Genomic DNA, 22,265 nt, shown 5'->3' with positions numbered 1-22,265 from the left:
CTGTGATTGTGCCAACATACCATAGCTCTGCCCAATACAGTGAAGCTGGAAGTACCACTGGCAAGGAACCACGTGCTCTGGTAGCAACACTTCACATACAGAGATGAACCAAAACAGATCTGGGGCTTGAGAAACCTGCCTGCCCAGAGTTTGAGAAAAGGGGTAAGGATGGCTGGGTTAAGTTGGCTTAAGTAGCAGAAGTCAATGAACATTCTGGAAGGCAAAGAGAGGAATCAGCATGGCAGCAATAGCTGCATCCTCCCCCATGCCAAGGGAGAATCCTGGAGGCAGGCTGAGCTACATGAGACCTGCCCAGTGCAAGAGACTGTGCACTTGGACTGGTGGCAGCAGGAGGGGCTGACACATTGGGAGCAGCAGGTAATTTGACAGAAGGGTACAGGCTACGTAAACACACATCCACCATATACTTTGGATTTTAGTACCATTTTATTGATGCACACAGAATTTATGGATTTTATGACAGCTACCAACAGCTACCACTGAGAAATGAAAAGGATATCTGGTGAAATCTTTGCAGACTGGGAAGCAAATTACTTCAGGTTACTTGTGCTTAGCAAAACCCAGCAGGAGCCAGGTCCTGCACCACTCTGTCTGAGCTGCACTAGAAGAGGCTTTTGCTCCACAAACCTAACACTGTCAGCATCTATGAGCTTGCATAAGTTGCACAAAATTCCCAAAGACCCCATGCTGCAAACTAAATACTCCGCTTTTGTATTCCATTCTACCTCCATCTCCACGTAGGTAGAAATTGGGGTTATTCTGGCAAGACATAAAACAATAGACTGGACTACAGAGCTAAAAACAAAGGATGGGGGCTGAACACGCTCAGCTCTAGCTGAAAGTAAGCTAGTTTTTGGATGTTTAACAAATCTTCCTTATTCTTTTAATATTTCTGTTTCATGGGACTTCCTCAGCTGTCTGATTTTATGAAGGTCTGTACAATATAATCTACCTGAAATGCTACTGCTTAGAACCAACTCCAGCAGCTCTCAGCCAGCAGGTCTAGCAGTCAGAATTCACATAGGACTTCTATGTGCTAAGTCACCAACAGTAGTTTTGATTGGAGCTTCTCAAGATGTATGCATCACCAAAAGCTATCTGCATTAATGTCAGTGCAAGATAGCCATCAGAATAACATCTTGAAGACCCCTCCCCTCTACTCTCAGTCTGTAGCCTAAGGAAGCATATCATACTGCAGCACTGGTTAACTGATAGCTGCTCTGAAGACTAGGAAAATGCTCCTCAGCCTGTATGTTATTACTTTTCATTTTCAAAGAGTTCTTTGATATGGTGATTCTCTGTTTTTGAACTGTCATGCCTGAAGCAGGGGGTTAGACAACAAGGAATGTGATTTCTTTCTGCCTCTTTCCCCTTCCCAGTCTCCTTGTGCAGCTGTCACGAAGAAATACTATGATCTGCTTCATCCCCTCAGGCTCCCACTGAAAGGCAGGTGGGCTGGTGAGAGGTCAATTGCTCTGGAGCCCACCTGACGGGTGCAGCCTCCTCCCTGGCTCACACTTTTCACTTCCAATGCTGGATGGAGTGAGGTCCACTCCACTGGGGCACAGGAATGAGTTCAGCATTGAGTGTTCAGCATTGAGTACTACTACAGACCTGGAAAAAGGAGCAGGACAGAGCATGGGAACACATCCAAGTCTTCTGGACTGGTTGTTGTAGGACATATGAAGCACACCATTTGCTTGCTACAGTCTTATCCTCCACCTCCAGTGCTGTCTTCTCTCGTGGCCTGAAGACAACACAGTTAGGAGATGCTGGCTCTGACTAAGCCTATCCATCCTTAATGACCTCATAGGCAGGTGTGTGTGAATCAGAATGAGGAAAGAAGATGACACCATTAAAGAGGAGAAGAAAAGCCATCTTATAAGAAGTTCAAGCGTTAATCCAGCAGGTTGTGAGTTCACCAATAGCATAGGCTCATCATTAGCAGCAGCTAACTTGGCAACAAGGAGTTTGTACACTGCAAGGGTTTTACACATACACACACAGAATTCAGCGGTCTTCCAGGAACATTACTGTGCTGCTCTAAACACTTTCTGAGTTGCTGCATGGCCTGTAAGCCTGTCAGGATGCTTTAGAAAGCACTCGTCACAAGGAACACTGGCTCTATGTGAAGACTTCCTTTACAATCTCCAGCATTACAAAAATAGGATTTGAAAGTGGATGTGCTCGTACTGCATAACATGACTTTCAGTTCCATTCACGCATCATTTAAGTAACTTCACTGCAGATTAAATGTATTAGGATCCAAAGCCATCAATTCTTTTTGAGACACTCTTCAAAAGTATGAACTTAAAGGAAGCCTGAATACAGTCAGTGATTACAGTATAAGAAAGGAGAGTACCTCAGAGTGGGAGGACATAAATCAAAACACAAGGAAAACATACCACAAAGGGGAAATGCAAACCTCACCTTTGATTACAAAATATATTATGAAAAACAAACTCTTACTATTATTTGTAAATAACTGTGCAGATTACACCAGATGTTTCTGTTTCACTTCCCTTCTGTTCTATAACCTGGTAACATCACAAAATCCATTCCCACTGCAAAATTCCCTCTTTTCTAAAGCATCCCTCCCCTGCACATCACCCAAACACTTTTACTCAGTGCTACGACCTTGAGAACCTGCGCCACCATCCTCCTCAGAGTCTGATCCACAGTATATATAAGCCAAAGGAAGGTCATCCTTTTATTACACTATACCATTAAATCAATTCCCATGACTGCTGAAAATTGCCCTGTTTACTCAGAACCACAGCACTCAGTGTTACTAAACCCAAGAAGCATAATGGAAATACTTACATCTATTAATAGGCCATTAAGGGTAAGGGAAAAGATGCCCTGTGGCTGAAGCACAGTACTAAAAGTCAAGACACTGTGAATAAAGGTAAGGCCCTACTCCCATTTCCCTGTAGGACAGTTAAAGGAGAACCAGTCCATCTACTATTTATTTTGGAAACAATGACTGGTCTGTCTTTTTATCAGCATTTCAAGAACCCAAACAACAGGAGGAGAAAGACTGCTCCCACTCCACCAGGGAAGCCCTGACTGAGCCCAGCCATCACCTTGCACCACATTGGTGAGGGAAGGGAAGTTAACAACCCTTCATTCAAATATTCAAAAGACCAAAGTGATAATGAGTGGGTAAACACTGTAATATCATCTTATTCTCCTTCCCAGGACAAAAGGAAAAGCTTTTTGAGTGTGAATGCCACATGGTCTACTTAGCAGAGTGAAAAGAAAAAAAAAAACTACTTCTATTTCCTATGATTGGGTTAAAAAATAAAAACAAACAAACAAACCCCAAACACTGAGACTTAGTTAAAATACAATTAAGTATTGGAACTTTAACTAAATAATCCAGGCTAGTTTGCTCATATGAGAGCACTCTTGGTTTACCAGGCAGAGAAGGATCACTTCTGCACTCCTTCTGTAGCTAACAAACCCAGACATGCTGCACAGCCACCAGCAAGATTTGCGTCTCTGTTTTAGGATCAAAGCCACATTAAGAACTGCACTACTCAACCACATCTCCAACCAAAATTAATTGCAGACTAGAAATACTTCAATGAGTGTTTTGCTGAAATAAAGAATAGCTCTGCTAGCTCCTGCTTGGCGTGAGGCGAGTAATTTGATAACTCATATGGATTGAACCAAGGAAGGCATTCTTCCAGATCCTACTGAACTGAAACAAAACCACAACAAGCCCTCCAGCATCTGGCATTACAACAGACAGAACAATCAAATACAGTAAATAGACTAATGTTAGTAGCATTTTCTTAAAGATTTTTAGGATGTTTTTACAGTGGCATCCACAGACTGATACGTATGGTTACCATGTATTTTTAACCAGCCCTTCCTACCCTATCAAGACCTCAGGTAGGGGTGATAAATTCTAGGACTTTGTTTTATTAATCTAAGTCAATACAAGGAAAAAAAAAAATCTATAAAAGAAACTACTCAGCAAACAAAGACAAATTGATTTATGAAGCTCTGTAAATTGCTGCTTTCTAACATGGTTGTTAAGCACTGGATCCACATGGCACTAAGGCTGTGGGGCACAGCGTCCGTCCCTTCGCTCATGCATGCGGATGCACTGATGTGCACGTGGAGGAAACAGGCAGAGAGCTGTGACATGGAGGACCAGCTCAGGAAGTGCCTCAGACTTGAGAAGCCCCTTAACAAAACCAAGTTAATATTCATCCAGTGTGCCCTCCACTTGGAAGGCAAATGCAAGCATGCAGGGATGACTTACAGCACAGTTGTAATTATTAGTGAAGGGGCTGACTTCAAAACCTTGAACAGTTAAGTCTATTTCTGTACTCAGTGTAAAAGAAGTGCGTATTTATGGGTTTCTGGAATGCTAGAAAAAGAGATCTGAATACCTATGACTGCTCCAAGCATCTACTTCTGTAATAGAGCAAAGAAAAAGTTCAACAAAGGTGAATGCTAAGATGCAGAAGAAGGAATCTCTTCTGTTGAATCACCACAAGAAATTCAGATTAACACTACAGTTCTCAAATTACCTCAAATGACAGAAGCATATGTGTGTTGCACTGGTACACAAAAAGCTGCATTTTCCATATTGTATGTCTATTAAGAGTAGTGAAACATCAGTAAGTAGTGTTTGCTACTGGCAGTTTTATTTATTTACCAAGAAAATAACATGCAAGCAAAGTGACAGCAGAAACTCTGGCACGTGGAGAATCACAACGAGGGGCCTGAAACATCTCGCTTATGAGGAAAGACTGAGAGAGCCGGGACTGATAACCATGGAGAAGAGAAAGCTGAGAGGGGATCTTAGCAGTGCTAGCAAAAATCAAAAGATGGGAGTCAATAGGATGGGGCTGGTTCTTCTCAGTGGTGTGCAGTGACCGAACAAGGAGCAGTGGGCACAAACTCCAACACAGGAAGTTCCATTGGAACACAAGGAAGAACTTCTTTACAGTGAGGGTAACAGAGCCCTGCAACAGGCTGTCCAGAGAGCTGGTGGATTCTCCTTACCTAGAAATATTCAAGACCTTCCTGGATGCTTTCCTGCACAATCTGCTGTAAGGAACCTACTTCAGCAAGGGGATGGACTCAGTGATCTTTAGAGGTCCCTTCCAACCCCTATGGTTCTGTGAGAAGCTGCTGAAAGTAGTGACCTGTAGGCAAGCAGCGATACTGCAGGCCCCACAGGAAGGCCACCAGTCACTGTGCTCTGCGCACACTCATGGAAGAGCAGCCAAAGGGCAACAGAGGAGCCTGTGCACAGCCTGATGTTAATCCAAAGGTCACAGGAACACTGTATTGATCACAACAACGCAGATATTTCATTTTCAACTCCATGAGGACAGTTTACTTCTCACTGGTCAGAGAAGAGGCAACGCGCACTGAGGAAGCAGCACAAACCTCCAGACACTCAGGTGCAAAAGGGAGGTGGGTGCCCCAGGGTTTATGCTTCTAAGCAGTTTGAACTGGCATTCAGTAAGCAAAGATATGCAAATAGTACAGTAAATAAAACCAACCACAAACTTGACAAGATTTCACATCACACAGGAGATAAGTTTTAAATAGGTAAGGAGAAAATGCTGACTAACGTGGGTCATTAATAGAGGAAGAAAATGAAGTAGGATAGTGTGGTTAGGTTGCAATTGGACTTGATGATCTTTAAGGTCTTTTCGAACCTGAGCAATTCTATGATTCTATGACTAAACATGAAAACTAAGATGTTACCATCAGACATTTTAATACATTATTTCATTGCATCTACAGAAAGTCTGAGATGTATATGCACAAAAGCAGTTCCATCTGAAACATTTTAACCACTATTTAACTGGGACAATACATACTTCACTCAGATCCTTGCAGCACTCATTCAGGCAGGCAGACAGCAAGCTGTTACAGTTTTAGGAGCTCAGTATAAACAAGACAAAAAAAAGTGTATTTACCATTTGAATGGCAGACACAAAGTGAGAGGTGCATTACACTATTTTAATCAAGAAAACAGCCATCTTGCATTTCTTTCCTTTTTTTTTTTTTCAGCTTACTAGTACAATAGATTCCCACTGCATGAAAACCATTTACCTCCCCTCTTCTCATCCCTTCACATCAGCACCGCTCATCATTATGGAAATAAATCACAGAGGAAGGTGTTTATAAATATCCACCTAAAGTCAGCCAGGTTAATGCCATGCAGTGGAAGAAATCTCTGTTCAGCTAGGATTTCTTGTTTCTGTTTCAGTCAGTTTGATAGACGGACCACTGCGTGACTGAAGGAGCACTAATTTAGCTGTTTGAACACAAGTATATATAAGGGGAAACTAGCACATACCATATCCTTACTACACTGCCTTCAATCACAGAAAACACATCACGTTGTTGTAGAAATACCAAATACCAGTCAAGTACAGCAAAATAACTCAGAAATTAATTTAAACATCATAAACCATGGTTAAAGAAATCTACTACAGTACTGAAAGAACTTTGCTTTTTATTACTGCAGTAACCTTAGCTGGCTACAGCTATATTAAAAAATGCTACCCGAGTTCTTCTCTCAGGCACAGTGAGATTCACAGGAAAGTTAAGGCTGAACAGGCAACACAATTGTATTTAGGACACCTGCAGATACATGTCATTGCATCCCAGCATAGAGAACTGGGTTAAGCAGGATGTAGAAGACATGAAAACCTCACAAGACTTGAAGTTATCAGGCTGACAGCAATTGTGAGAGCCAGCTAGAGGTGAAGGATGGGAAGCAGGAAGATGACTTGAGCTACTTGCTATTCAGTACTGTTAACATTCACACAGTTTGCATTAATTTCCTGAAGAGCTGTATTTCTTTCATAGAATCATGAAGGTTGGAAAAGACCACTAAGATCATCTAGCCCATCACACCAGGCCCATTAACCATGCCCCTCAGTGTCACATGTTTCTTGAACACCTCCAGGGAGAGTGACTCCTTCACCTCCCTGGGCAGCCTGTGCCGCTGCCTCATCACTCTTTCTGAGAAGCTATTTTTCCTAATACCCAACCTGAACTTCCCCTGGAGCAACTTGAGGCTACTCCCTCTCATCCTATCACTGATACCCGTGAAAAGAGGCCAATCCTCACCTCAGCCTCCTTTCAGGAATCGAAGAGAGAGAAAGGAGATTTCCCCTAAGCACCCTCTTCTCCAGACTGAACAATCCAACTTCCCTCAGCCACTCCCCATAAGACTTGTGCTCCAGGCCTCTCACAGCTTCATTGCCCTTCTCTGAACACATTCCAGGGTCTCAACATCTTTCTTGTAGTCTTTTGCCACATTGTAAGATCCACTTATCTACTGAAGTCCTGTTCAAGCAATACATTTTTCCCACCTACACCTCATAGGCAGAGATATGCTTAAACTACAAACAGCTGCTTCCAAAATCAACTGGGCAGTTTGAGCCAGGCATTGGTATGGGGCTGAAAGCTGTAAAGAAAGCCCTGTCAGGGACTGGTGAAAAAGCCCCATTCATAAGGGCTGGCCAAGGCATGGGGAGAAACACACAGGATGAAATATTTTCTATTACCTCAACACTTTAAGAAATATCCAGAATTAAAAGACTTGCTCTTACTTTCCTATAGACCTCAAATGCATTAGTAAATGAATGACAGATAAGAGGAAGATATTAAAAGCATTCCTTGCTGTTTTTGCTCCACACACACTAAAAGACCAATAACTGTGAAAGCTATAATTGTTTTTCTCTCATGAATAAATAAAATACAAGCCTTATTCCATCATTCTTCATACAGTATCAACATGTAGGATATATACTTTTATTTACATGAAATATGTATAGGCTCCTTCAACTAGCATACCCAGAAATGATTACTTAATATTAAAAAAAATAAAAAGCATCCCTGATGCATTTTCTCTGCTGCAGCCACCAAAGCAAAGGCATCTATGTGATGCTACTCAACTGCACCTTACAAGCACTATGAGCGCTATCAAGTTCCCAGGTGTTTCAGACTCCTACCACACGCACTTCAAGCAATATGCCACCCTTTTATTTCTAAACACTTCCAGTGCAAAGTGTTTGCACTGCAATTCAACAAAACTTAGAGGGTAAAGGCAACGACCTTTTTCTGTAGTCTTTTTTTTTTTATAATGAACAGTCTGTCTGATGTTATGGTATTTTAAACAATAGAACACTAACCTTGAGAGCATGCAGAGTACTGAGCTCCTCTGAACTAAAACCAGTACTTGCAAAAGGTAACATCACACAGAGAGCAGCACATCAATTAAAAGCATACTGTATGGTTTAAAGAAATCAGCTGGAAAAGCATTGCTCTTAAGAAGGAAAAAACAACAATACTTTGTTGTTTTACAACATCTATGTATTTCTTTCATACATTGGGTTATGATTTGCAGTCTAAGTTGACAGTGACATGCAGCTTTCTCTTAAATCCTCTTAGGGCTGACCAAACTCTTCTATAAGAACAACACATTTTGCTTTGCAAACTAAAGCGCTCAGTATTTCAATCTCTTAGAAGATGCATTAAGCAAATTTTACCAGGTAGCAAAAGGGAAGATTAGCAATTCAGTACTGAGCAGCTTGTCCTTCAAACGCTATTTAGTCATTACTGCATTACTGTTACTACAGATGGTAGCAGCAATAACGCCCACAGTTTGGTGTCACCTAGTGCTTTGCCTTCCCTTACCCAAAACACTCCTGCAATGCCTTCTCAGGCTGTAGCATCTCTGCTGTTTGCTGCACAGCTCAGATTTTTGGTCAAGGGAAGAGCTCCACATCTATTAATTGCTTGTAGCCCAGAATTTCGCTCCTTATTGATGCATTATAAACCATTGAACAAGTCTCCTCCTTAGCAGCCAGAAGATGCAAACAATTCCCTTAACGCCAGCGTGTTCATTTCAGTTGGATTTGGGCAGATCTGGTCCATACTGCAGTCTGTGAAACATCCTAAGCACACACTGGCAACTTCCCCAGCACATTGTATACTATCTTCTATCAGCTGGATCAAATAAAACAGGCAGGGCTGAGGGCAAGGCGCTTAGGCACTGGATGACATCTGCCTTGTGCCTGTCCCACAACACATGGCCCATTTGATACCATCTTCAGTTACACCATATTTTCTATGGGTTCTTAGTTTCGTATACCGGGTGAAAAACAGTCTGTATAGTCTCTGAAGTTATAAGGTAAAAACAGGAAAACACAAGACCAAAAAAAACCCTGTTAACAGGGAAGAATTCCTTATGCTTTAGAATGGGAAGAAACTAGAAATATAAATTCTCAGCATTAGCTGTTTTTCTCCCAAATGACCAATAGGGAAGCAGAGACCCGAGGGCTGGAGGTGCACCACTGTTCATCTGCAGTGGTGATGGTCAGGAGAATCAGAGGTCCTAGCTCTGGCACAACGTGACCTCGGGGCACTTCAGGGCTTGGATCCAGCTTCCCACTCAAAACATTTGGGATAACAGCGCTTACCTCCCAAAGCAGCGGTAATGCTACTTGTAGAAGTTACGCTAGCTTAGAATAGAAAGGAAATTAACTCCCCTTTCCGTCCATGCCGCGGACGGATTGCTCACCACAAAGACCAGGTGAGTAAGGTAAAAGCTCACTCCTTAATCACCACCCATCTCACACGCCGAACCAGGGCGAGGCCACGCAATCACTGTCACCACTCCATCCGACGCACACCCATGAGCTGAACCGTGACGGTGCCCCCGGTCCCCGAGCTCTGCCCTACGTCCCGCTGGTCACCCCAGGGCACGGGGCTCACAACCCCAGAGCCGTGCCAGCTCGCAGCATCGGGAGGCACTTCGGTGGAGCCCTGCCTGCCCACGGGAGTCACTCCGCTCCGTACCGGCCCAACCAGTTTGCCTCCCGCCTTAGCCAACCACCGCAGGCAGGCCCAGGCACCGCAGAGAACTCGCTTTACGCATCGCTCCCTACTTTAGGGCAAACCGGAGCCTCCTCCCTCCCTGGCAGCACCGCCAGCGGTCGGGGAAATCACAACCGCACACGCAGCCGGCCCGGCTCACAAAAGCCGCCCCGTGGCCAATACGCGCCGCACCGCGCAGCCGGCACCTGCGCCTCCGGGGAACCCTCTCCCCGGGCCCGAGATGGCGGCACCTGCCGGGAGGGGAGCGACCCTTCGCCGGCGCCCGCGGGGCTAGCCGGCTTGAGGCGGGGAGCGGGCGAGGGGAGCTGGCCACCGTCCCGGGCACCTGGCAGGGCCGCGCTACGCTTACCTGCCGCCCGCGGGGAGCCCCGCGCCGCCCCCGGCTCCGCCATCTTCCTCCGGCCGGCGGCCCCCACCGACTCGGTTCGGCGCTTCGCTCCGCTCCGCGGCGCCCCGCGGCCGCCGCACAGGCGCACTGCCCGTCCCGCGGCACCTGACTCCGCGCGGCGGGGAGGAGCGGGGCTGGGCGCGGAGGCGGCTGCTTGGTGCCGTTCGGCGGCGGCTCCCGCCCCGCCAGGTACTGCCGCCGCCCCGCCCCGCCGAACTGCGGGTCTACGGGGTGAGGAGCTGCGTGTGTCCTCGGGAGGCGCTGGACGAGCCGTGTCTTTGTTCGGGTTCGCACATAGGTGGCCTCGCGTGCTTAATTTCAGAAGAGGCAGGGAATTGGAAAGACGTCTTTTTATTTTCATACGGTCTCAGGAAGGCTTGGGTTGGAAGACACCTCAAAGCCCACCCAGCCCCAACCCCTGCCGTGGGCAGGGCTGCCCCCCACCAGCTCAGCTGCGCAGGGCCCCATCCAACCTGGCCTTGAGCGCCTCCAGGGATGGGGCACCACAGCTTCTCTGGGCAGCTGTGCCAGCACCTCACCGCCCTCTGAGTAAAGAATTTCTGTGTAACACCCAACCTAAATCTCCTCTCTTTTAGTTTAAAGCCATTCTCTCTTGTCCTTTCACTATCAGACCATGTAAAAAGCCGCTCCCCTTTCTAATTACAAGCTCCCTTCAAGTACTGGAAGGTCTTTTCTCCTAAATATTTATATGCTCAAATGGTCAAAAAGACCTAGAACTTTTAACACGCTGCTTACAGATTCATTGTGTTCCTGCCATCTCAGCTTTTGGAAACACTGGAATACAGGTCATTACACGGTTACTCCCATTGCACTGCTTGAAAGCCCTGCTAGAGCCCACATTACAGCCAAAGATTGTCCAGCAGTTATGTCCCCACTGTATTCTCATCCAGCTGAAAATTCAGACCGCAGTCAAAAACAGGCAGAGGAAGAAAGAAACTTTTTTTTTTTTTTAAAGCATTTGCTTTGGTATTCCTGCTGTGTCTCGATGTAAATAGCTTTTTCTTACTAATTGCAAATTATTCTGTTGGGATTTGTCCTTCATCTCTGCATTCAAGAGCTGTTCCTGTGTTTGGGTGTGCACATCCCAACAGGGAGCTTAACCAGGCAGATGTGCCTTTTGTTGGTGCATATGGCAGTACCTATTCCCAATGTCACCTTATCCGTTACAGACTCTATTTTTATTGTTTATTAATGTCAAATGTTAACTATTTCGAATGACATTTCTCAGGCTTTGCTTCTATCTGGGTGATTACAGTGATTCTACCAGTTTAGAGATGACACTGTACCACTTTGCTCACATTATAAAAGAAAAGTCTTACATGTCTTTTTGTAGGAGTGCCTCCTGTTTTCCAGGGCCTCCTTTGGTAGTGCCTTCAGAACGAAGGATTCTCTGGGAACCTCATTTTGTCCTTGTGGGAACAGCTGGTCCAGCACAAATTGTATAGGCTTGGTGTTGAGTGAAGGGAAATGAGATGAGTTTCCAGGAGTTAGGAAAACGGAATACAGATGCAGGAGATACAAGGAACAAGGATGGAGAAATGTAGCCATGAAGCTGGAGGAGGGGATATGAGTGCACCTGCTGGGATATTTGTGCAGGAGCCAGGGCTGGTGTAGTGGTACTGACAGCACTACAGGAGGATGTGCCCTGGGGAGAGTGAGCTGGCTCACACTGGCTGCCAACCAGTTGTGAAGCCTTTAAGTGTGTTCCATGGAGATGTAAGTAGTCTCCTATGCCATAATATCTCTGATGGCTGCTCACAACCTGGCCAGCATTCAGCCTGAGAGCTGAGCGATGAAAAAGAAGAGATGTTTAGAGAAAACTTAAGAAAGCACTGAGTGAGGAAAAAAAAAAAAAAAGAATAAAGCAGCAAAGATAAAAAGCTCTTCTTCAACACTGTAAGTTATGTGATGTGACTCAGTCTTCAAATCACTTTCACTACTTTTTCCCCAAGACTCCTGCTTCATTCAGTGCAAAGGATGGTGTTTAATTAATATTTAGTTCTTCAGTGTTTGTGTTCATTTTCATCATGTAAAGTGGAACCTTTCATGTCATCTTTATTGTACATTCTTCAAACCCTGCCTCAAAGGCAGGTTCATTAATTTCCTTGATGGCTTTCCTGCAGTACTCTCATGTCATCGTTTTAGCTTCTTCAAGCATTAATGAATTAACTTTATAACATCCTTCTAAGTCGAAGTAGTATTATTATCATATTTAACACAAGGGGAAGAACTAATAGACGGCAATGGATCTGGAGTGCCCACAGTTGCTTGTTAATTCCTTTATGTGCTGGAGCTGACGGGTTGTTGAGCCATAGGCTCCCCACCATGAGTCACGCAGTCCTATGGAGCTGTCCCCAGCGCTGCCTATGGGACGCCATGTTGGGCACTCCAGCTGGAAAGGAGCTCCTCGATCCTTCTTTGATTGAAACTCTGGCAACTCTTGTACTGATGTTTTTTTTTTATTTTAAAGCATTTTAAAATTTCTTTTATGGTATGTCATGTTCTTTCTGTTAAAATCAATAGTATGCTGGGTTGCTTTTGTGGAAAACATTTATAAAGTCTCCTTTTACGCATCATAGCCTTTTTCTTTCTACCTCCAACTTTGTAGTCCAGTTTCTTGGATGCCTGTCCTCCCTGTTAACAGTCACAAACATGGTATCTTCTTTCTGATAACTATTGCGTATGCCTACAGAGAAAAAAAAGTGCTACTGGGAGCAAAACCAGGCTCCCATGAAATTCCAAATCCACTCAGTCACCAAACAACCAAAGAGGTCCATCTTGAGCCACCTATGTCAGCATGAGAGGAGGACTGATGAGAGTAGTTTGGAATGACCTGATTTGAATGTAATAGGTGCAGTCATCTGCCTCTTACATACAGTCTATCTGGGATGGAACTTTATCCACTCCTTGGAATTAATCTTCTTTTGCTGTCTGTCCTGAATCTTCTGATTCTGATGTCTAATGGTGACATTTTTTTCTTTTAGAAATTTTTAGAAATTACTACAAGTTTTCAGCAGGTGCTCTATTTAAACACGTTTGTCTGGATATTCATATGTGAGCTACAAAGGCACAGATGGGTCTAGAGCTGGGAAAATCTCAGGAGTAAATCTGCAGAAAGGTATAAGAAAGATCTTGAAGATGTAGGCAGCAAGCAGCTGGCAGGACTGTTAATTTTGCCTCCTTAGCAGACATTAAAGTAAAATCTATCAAAAGAGGTTTTGCTTTTTTATTATTTTTTTATTATTATTTTATTTTTGTATGTTATAGTTGTATCTATGCAACAAAATCTCTCTTTTCCTAGGATTGCTCCTAAGGGGACACAGGATGATGAGTCCTGAGCAAAACAGTCAAATCTTCTACACAACCCATCTCCTGAGTTTCTGTTCCACTCTGCCATTTTCAATCAACCAGCCTAGCATCACTCAAAATCTGCATGTCAGAGATGTAAAATCCAGTTCTCCAAAGCAGTGTTTTCCTGCTCTAGCTTCAGAATTGTCCTTTTCTTTCTAAAGCCCCCAGAGGTCTAATGCCTCATTGGTAATGCCTCATCTCTTACAACTTCTGAATGAAATTGAGTGCTTGCACCAATGTCTCATTGCAGATAATACAAATTCTCTTGAAGAGAATTACTCCTCTTTGTTGGATAAGTTGGTGTCCTCTGAGAAAGTCAAAACATGACTGGAAAGCTAAAAGAGTTGTAACACTTGTATAAGAAACCAAAGACAGGTGACAGGTATAGCTAATTATAGTTATTTCTGACTGTTGAATGATTAATCAACTTAGACTCAGTATGATCATAGAGAATATCTTTTTTTTCCCCAGTCTTTTGAAACCTTTCTATGAAATGTCCTGGTTGTGTCAATCTCAAAGCTACATATCAACAGGAAAATGGTGTTCTCTTTCAAAAACACATTTTGAAGGGTGTTATTTCTAATGGACTTCTGCTTTTAGTTCTGAATGTTCTTAAAAATCCAGCTGTATGTGTTCTGGTGAAATGGCTTCTACTGTTTGTCTCTCTGTAGCTGAGAAGCCAAGGGCAGATTACCTGCAGGAATTAAACTACCTTTCAGGTTCTCCCAGTTGAGGAGCAGGACCAACATTTGGTTCAGTCTGGCGAAGCTTGAGCTACATCTGTCTGCTTTATTTTTAAATACTTACATAGCTGGGAAGTGTCATTCAATGAATAATGTCAGCCTAATGTTAAAATAATTTGTAGGATGAATCATAATGGATGGCTTTGTATTTGGCATTTGGCTCACTAAGAGTATATTAGTTCTTCTCCACATGAAAGTACAGACTTGAAAAAATCCTACATTATGCTTAATCACAGACCTCCTACCTTAACAGTCTGTGCTATATGTGATGTTGTACACTCCCTGTGTGCCTTGACACAGGAGCATGCTCTCATTGGTGTCACACATTTATGGCACCTTGACTTGGAAGAGGTTGACACCAGTGGTGCACAAAAATAAGTGAAAGCACAGAGAGAAAGGTTCTCTTTTCATCCTGTCCCACGTTATTTAGTGATGGCACAGGCATTTTAAGTCATGTATGAACACAGACCTGCCTACGCACTGTTTCTTTACAGTGGGAGAAATGGCAGTGGAATGCAGCACAAACCTATTTCACACCTGATTTCAACAGAATATTATTTTTTTCATCAGTGTTTCATTAAAAGGATGATACATGCTATTTCTCCTATTTACCCTAAAATAAGCCCGTCCTTGTTTACTGCCCAATACCTGTTCTCCAGATTCAGTACATCATGAACCACAAATTGTGAGAGCTCTGTTATTAACTACCTTGCAGAATAGTGACCAGATCTCACTGGGGGGCAAACAAACTAGATATAGATGCATTTTGGATTACTTTTGATTCTGTGATTAAACTAAAGGTTCCTTACTGCAGTATTAGGCACAGAAAAGGCAAACACTGTGCTTGCTTTTCATGCTCTAACAGGATGTGACACAGTCATAGCATTTGCTTGGAGAGGCAGGGAAAGATAAGCCATGCTGGGTAAGGAAGGAATGTCTGCCCTGCAGCCATAGAAACGCATTTTGTATTTTATGTTTCTCTTCACCACCTGCTGAAGTGATTGATATTTGCCTGCAGTTATTTGTAGTATTTTTGTCTAGCTGCACCAGCGTGCTTTGCCAGAAAAAGGAGCACTCTTTCCCCAGCAGTGCATCTGTTCATACAGGGGGTGGTTGTGCATGGACAGGAACCGATCTGCATTTATGTGACAGTGAGCTGTCCTCAAGGTTGTGGAACATCAAATCCTAAGATACTTCTACTCTGATTGAATGCTCAAAATAGCATTAAACTAATTAAGTTTAGTTATCGGTGAATAATAATTCTACTGCATTGAATGGCAGACAGTCAGTGGAGAATTTATTTTGTTTTACTTTTGTTATTAAAATAATATCCTATAAATGCACATTTGGGCATTTGGAACAGGTTGCCCAGGGAAGTGGTGATGTCACCATCCCTGGAGGTGTTTAAGGAAGGGATAGATGCAGTACTTAGGAACATGGATTAGTGGGCAATATTGACAGTAGGTGGGCAATTGGACTAGATGATCTTAGTGGTCTTTTCCAACCTTAATGATTCTGTGATTCTAAATGAGTCATCTTGAAGGGAAGTTATGACTGTGGTAGGGATGCAGACCTCTTGAACACGGGCTAGGTGTGTCTGTGCCATATATTCCTGAGCAGTACTGGAAACTATTTGCATGCTTCAGTAGTGCTTCTCTGCATGTAACAAATAAGGATTTTATTTACTTTCATTGTCAATTATCATTCTTCCTTAGCTTCCACTGCCCAGCACGTGTTCATCCACATGACCTGGTGCATTAAGACAGTATAACCACAGCACTGGTCACAGTGATTCTGCGGTTGCTTCAAAGCATGATAAATCAGAATATGCCTATAGATCCAGTCTGAAGGTCTCCTAGTGATTAAAATGAGATCAATATTTTTGAAGCAAGTAGTATTTGAAAAAAAGGTAGCTAAGCCTCAAATCAATGAGTATAGGATATTATACCGAACATTTAAACACCAAAGGGGGAGGGTTTTATTGACAAAACTTATTCATCAGGAATGAAATGGATCCTCAGGCTGAGCTCTACTAACACAGTTACAACAAATCACACAATCAGCCTCTGAACAGAAAAATCAAATACTTTGGTTTATAATGCATAAACAGTCAGCAAAGAAATCTGAAATGTATCGTCTATAAAATGACTTTATGTAAGTTTCAGAGAGGTGGTTGTACATTTCAGAACTAGAGTGAATGTCAGATGTTAATCAAACATTAACTTACCTTAATTCTATGGGTGAAGGACTGCTCTCACACAACTAAGGATCACTTTTCTTCCTTGCTACAAACCCAGCAATCGTGTCACTTCCTCTAGTTTTGAAGTGTATAGTAGTTATAACTAAGCAAACACAGTGAATGCCATCTGTAAATTTTTACAAATACAATTTAAGGCCTCAGTAGCTGACATAAAAGAGATCCAAATATGAAATAAAAAGATCTGGCAGTTGCCAGTGAGATAAATTGAAATTACAGATTCTAGGAAATAACTCAAAGAACTGTACCAAATCCATAATGTTTTCATGGTCATTTAGTGTATTTTCTGAATTCCAGATCTTTGACAATTTAGTATTTCTTTTTTGTCTTGAAAATCATATCAAATTACATTTCAACTAAATATCTTGCTATTTGACAGTCTTACTTTTTAATTTCTGCTTTCTATATTAGGCTGTTCAAAGTTTTCTAAATTAATTTGTGATAATTACAAGATTCATTTACTCAATCTTCAAGCTCAAATTAAAAAATATTCTGATAATTCTGAGAATTTCCATTCAATGGGAATGCTGTCATTTCAGAATTTAATTTAAATCCAATCCATTCAAATATAATGGAAATTACTTACTTGGAACAACAAAAAAATTATTCTGCATATGATCACCTGTATTTCTTCTTGCCACAAAATAGAAAGATTTCATAGCACTCTTACATGTATCATGTAGGTTGGATATTAGGAAACACTTCTTTACAGAAACAATTGTGAAGCACTGGAATAGGCTCCCCGGGGAGGTGGTTGAGTCACCATCCCTGAATGTGTTTAAAAACTGTTTGGATGTGGTGCTCAGGGACATGATTTAGTGCAGGGTTGTTAGTTAGGTAGTATGATTAGGGTGCAGTTGGACTCGATCATCTTTAAGGTCTTTTCCAACCTGAGCGATTCTATGATTCTATGATCCTATGATCTTACTACTGCAGCATAGAGAGTCCTGTGAGCACATCTAGGAATGGTTAAGTCCTCCACTTTGCAGACTTGATCTTTTCCCAGTTTGTACCATTACTCGAGATACTTCTTTTCTTTTCAAAATAACATGACAGAGATCTCCATCCCTGCCTAAATCCAACCCTTAGACTCTCTTGTGTGCTATAAGCTCTCAGTGATTCTTCAGTACAATGTTTTTATTATTGTTTTCTAAATAATTTTAAGTTGATAGTTTTCTAATGTGAAATATGAAATTATGTTTTCAAACTTAAACTGTTATTTATTGCTTTCAAAGCTCCTCACTTGTTTAAGCTGCAAAGGAGAATGCTCTTTGCTGAAGCTGATGTGACTGAGAAGATATCCTGGAGGTTGGGGCTGAATGGAAGGCTGGAAGGTGAGCAGTACAGTTGAGACCCTGGACTCTGGGGAAGCAAACAGGACCTTGCTCAGCTATTGCTAATCTGGATCCTCAGCGGAGCTACCATGAAGGGAATGGGTGGGCCTCTAAAAGAATCTTAGTGAGTGTTCAGTAACAAACCTTCTTGTCATGCAGGAAGCCTGGGAGTTTCAGAAGGTATGCACGGCCAGAGAGGAGCTTCTCAGTGAACTAGCTCTCAAGAAGTGACTGGAGAAGAGGCAGAAACAAAGACAGGCAGCAAAACAGAAGTTAAAAAGCACTGTTAGGTACTTAGCGTCAAAATCAGAAAGGTCAGAACGGAGCTGGAGCTGAGACTGCTGAGGAGAACTGATAGGAACAAGAGAGATTCTGCAAAATGCTAATTGGAAAAGGATGTTCAGGGAAAATAAGCTCTTAATGAGAATAGATGACAGTGAAAAAGCTAAATTACTCAATGTCTTTTTTTCTACCACCTTCAGAGCAAAAAGCTACTTCCATAGTGCCTGCATGCTACAAGAAATTAACAGCCAGCAGGGGATGGCCAACTTAGACACTAGAGAAACAGCATCTGTTCAGATCCATTGGGTTTCTCCCACACGCTGATCAGGAAGCCTTCCTGATCCTGTGGTCTTGATTGTGATGCCACTGCCAATCTTTAAAAGAGGCAAGAAGAATGGCTCAGGGAACTATAAAATAGTCAGGTTCACCTCAAGCAGTTTAAAGGACATGGAACATATAGTCAGGGGCAGTCAGCCCTGGAAGATAAGTCCTGTATGAGCTGCCTAATATGATAGAATGACTGGCTCTATGGACAAGGGCAGAGTAGTGGGTGTAATGTACCTTGATTACAGTATGCCCTTTGGTACCACAGCCCCAGCCTTCCCCTCTGAAGAAAGATAGACTGGACAGGCAGACTTTTAGATGGACTGAAAGCTGTATGGATTATGAGCCTGTAAGGATAGCAGTCAATAAGTCAACATTTGGCTGTTAATTAGCAAAGTTCCCTGGGGTCCATATTGGCACCCGTATTCGCGCCTTTATTGACAATGTGATGGCAGTGCAGAATTCATTCCCAGCAGATCTGCAGATAGCACTAAATTAGGGAAATAGAAAGTTCAGCCCAGACAGACCCTGAGAACCTCAAGGATTGGACAAAGGTCTTGTGATCCATATAAGAGGTATGAAGTTCTGCACCTGGAACAGCTGGAATAATCCCCTTGATGGGTACATGCTGGAAAGCGACTGGCTGGGCGATAGTTCTGAGGGTTACAGTGTGCTCCAGATTGAATGTGAACACTCAACTTGCTCTTGTAAAAGAAGCTGTACACCAGGATACATTAGAAGCGTGGCCAATACATCCAAGGAACTTTGCTGATCATTTCTATCTGGTACTGGTGGGACCATACCTGAAACGCTGTGTTCATTTTTTTATACCTCTTGTCAACAGGGATGTAACTGGAGAGTTCAGTGGAGAGCTTATCAGAAAGCGACGGAGGGGAGTCTGGAGGAGCTGGAATTAGTCTGGTAAAAGGAAAGCTAAGAAGTGATGTAACAAGAGTTTAAACTGTTTCAAGGATTATTATAAAAGTGACAGACCCAAATTCTTCCTGCTAGTGCCTGCTATTCTAAGAAAGAGAAACTGGCTCTATATGTGGTGTGGGAGGCTCAGTCTGGACATCAGGATAAACAAGAGGGTAGTTGAGCAGTACATCAGAGGGATGGAAGAACATTTGTCACCTTTTCAAGATTCAGACAAGGCCATGAGGAACATAATGCAGTGCTGAGCTAATCCAGTTCAAAGATAACCTCAAGAGGCAACTTCCAACCAGACCTTGCAGCAGGACTTAAGTCTTCACAATGTCTTATTATTAAGACCCTATTATTAAAACAAACTGTTTATTAACTTGTTTGATCACATGTATGGTGGTAGAAGATTGTCACCTAGCCTGTTTGGAAAGAGACAATTTTGCATATGGGAAACACCTTGGTGAGTTGTGTAACTGAGACAACACCTCTCATCAACCCACTTTGTGGAGATGATAGAAGTACAGCAAGAAATTTCAGCTGAGGAAAGGGATTCAAGCCATGTATCCCTCACTTCCTTGCCATGGTACCCACTCATCTTTTTGGCTTAGATGACATAGTCACATGCCTCACTAAAATGTGAATATAGACTCAGTTTTTCTTCTGCCACAATTGAAACAAAGAACCTAAATTAATTATTTGTCTTTGGCCTTCTATTTTCAAAGCATTATCCACCTTCTTTGCTCTGTGGGAAATACTTTGGTATAAATATACTCATTTTGTGAATACACTGGTTCTATAACATCCACACTACATGATATAGAAAACATGTCTTTTTCTCAATTGCATCATGTTTTTCTTTCTTTGTAATGAGATGCTTAAGATTATTTTTTTCCTCTAAATCTGTGGAATGTCATAATTTTTATTACTTAGGAATAAAGTGCACAGAAGCAACAATGTTTAAATCTCAATAAAAGATAATCTTGAAATTATTATTCTATCATCAGTAAACGAGTTTTATATCATCCTCTGAAGCAGAGGAAATTGAAGAAACTAGACCTATGAAGGAACTGTGTTCCTATATCTTTGAATATTTATGTGGTCACAGACCTATCCAAGCAATACTGGATGGTACAGAAAAGAAATCTTTCAAAAGGGGGTGAGCTAAGTTGATCTCCATACTTTGGATCTAAAAAGTGGATTTTTGTTAATACTTGCAAGAGGCAAGTTGCCATGCTGATGAGAGTCCATGATTTCTATAATCTGAGGCAAATGACAATAAGGTCATTTATAGTCAACAGGATTTACAGGTGTCACCACTAGCAGAACTGGTTTTACCATATTCAGGGGAACACAAATTTGCTTGCCTTTGTCTAGAGGTTTGGGGTGATTGTTTTGTTTTGTATTAAATTCAAACAAACAAACAAACAAACATCCACAGAAGGTAGTATATATACATATGTTCTACGCATCTGAATTTTTCCTTTTGTTCTGGATTTTTTCTTTAGATTCAGTATTATAGGCTTCACTGGAGTGTCCCCAGTGGAGAGGATCAGAGCAGCTGTGCTACAAGAAACTAGAACCAGATGCCACCCGATGTGATGCACCCAGTACACTACACACATTCAGGCACCTGGCTGGTGTCACTGTGAGGCCACTCCTGCTAATCTCTGAAAGACAACCATGATCAGGGCAGGCTCCTAAGAACTGAAAAAAAAAAAACCCAAATGTCACTCCTATTTTCAAGAAAGGCAAAAATGAGGATTCAAGATGCTACAGGGAAGATGGCCTCATGTCAGTTCATGAGAAGGTGATGTAAATCCTCCTAGAAAAGATTTCAAAACATATTGAGGTGTTTGGGAGTAGTCGGAATCGATTTACAAAGTGGAGATCATGCCTCCCCTATGATGAGCTGATGTGAGTGGCATGCTGAAAGAAGAGACGCCAGTAAGTGTTTATGTTGGCTTGAGCAAGACTTTCAGTGCAGTCTCTCATAACATCCTCATAGACAAGGTGATGAAATGCAGACCAGATAAATGGACAGAAGAGGGGACTGAAAGCTAACTGAACTGCCAGGCTCAAAGGGCTGTGATCAGTGACGTGAGGTCCAACTGGAGGCCAATCACTAGTAGTGTACCTGGGAGTCAGCACCTCCCAAAGTCTTCATTAATGACCAGGATGATTGGATCAGAGTCTTAGCAAATTTGCAGGTGACAATACTGGGAGCAGTCGATACATCAGATGGGTGTGCTGTCATTCAAAGGGAACTCAACAAGCTGAAGAAATGGGTCAACAGAATTCTCATGGCATTCAGCAAATGGAAATGCCAGGTGCTGCATCTGAGGAGTAATAAGCTCAAGCACGTGTACAGGCTGGGGGCTGACCAGCTTTACAGAAAAGGACCTGGGAAATCCTGGTGGACAAGTTGAACATGAATGAGCAATGTGCCTTCGTGGCAAAGAATTCCAGCGGCATCCTGAGCTGCGTTAGGCAGAGCACTGCCTGCAGGTCAAGAGAGGTGATCCTTCCCCTCAGCACCGGTGTGAGACAACTGAAGTGCTGCATCCAGCTCTGGATTCTTCCATAGAAGGAGGGGATGGACATATTGGAGTGAGTCCAATGAGGGGTCACAATGATGGTTAAGAAACTGGAGCATCTGACATACAAGGAGAGGCTGAGAGTTTGAATTGTTTAGCTTGAAGAAAAGAAGGCTCAAGGGGATTTCATCAATG

At 42.7% G+C, this 22,265-nt stretch overlaps 1 protein-coding gene across 6 annotated transcripts in view; it reads right to left on the bottom strand.

Moving 5' to 3' along the window:
* The window catches only part of MAP7D2 (MAP7 domain containing 2), a 77,619-nt gene extending 66,943 nt beyond the window's left edge, over window positions 1–10,676 (bottom strand). For 5 of the 6 annotated variants that reach the window (XM_090124680.1, XM_090124686.1, XM_090124691.1 and 2 more), the window contains exon 1: window positions 10,262–10,676. In XM_090124680.1, the coding sequence (XP_089980806.1) occupies window positions 10,262–10,661 (400 nt within the window). In that variant the 5' untranslated portion in view covers window positions 10,662–10,676. The remainder of the gene's footprint in view (window positions 1–10,261) is intronic. The other variant, XM_090124683.1, reaches the window with a different exon arrangement.
* Between the last annotated feature and the right edge of the window lie 11,589 nt (window positions 10,677–22,265).

The sequence above is a fragment of the Phasianus colchicus genome, chromosome 1 (assembly GCF_987193195.1).
Source record: "Phasianus colchicus chromosome 1, bPhaCol1.hap1.1, whole genome shotgun sequence".
In the NCBI taxonomy this organism is placed as follows: Eukaryota; Metazoa; Chordata; class Aves; order Galliformes; family Phasianidae; genus Phasianus; species Phasianus colchicus.
Note: the sequence above shows the minus strand (reverse complement) of the source record. Positions and strands in the feature narration are given on the sequence as shown.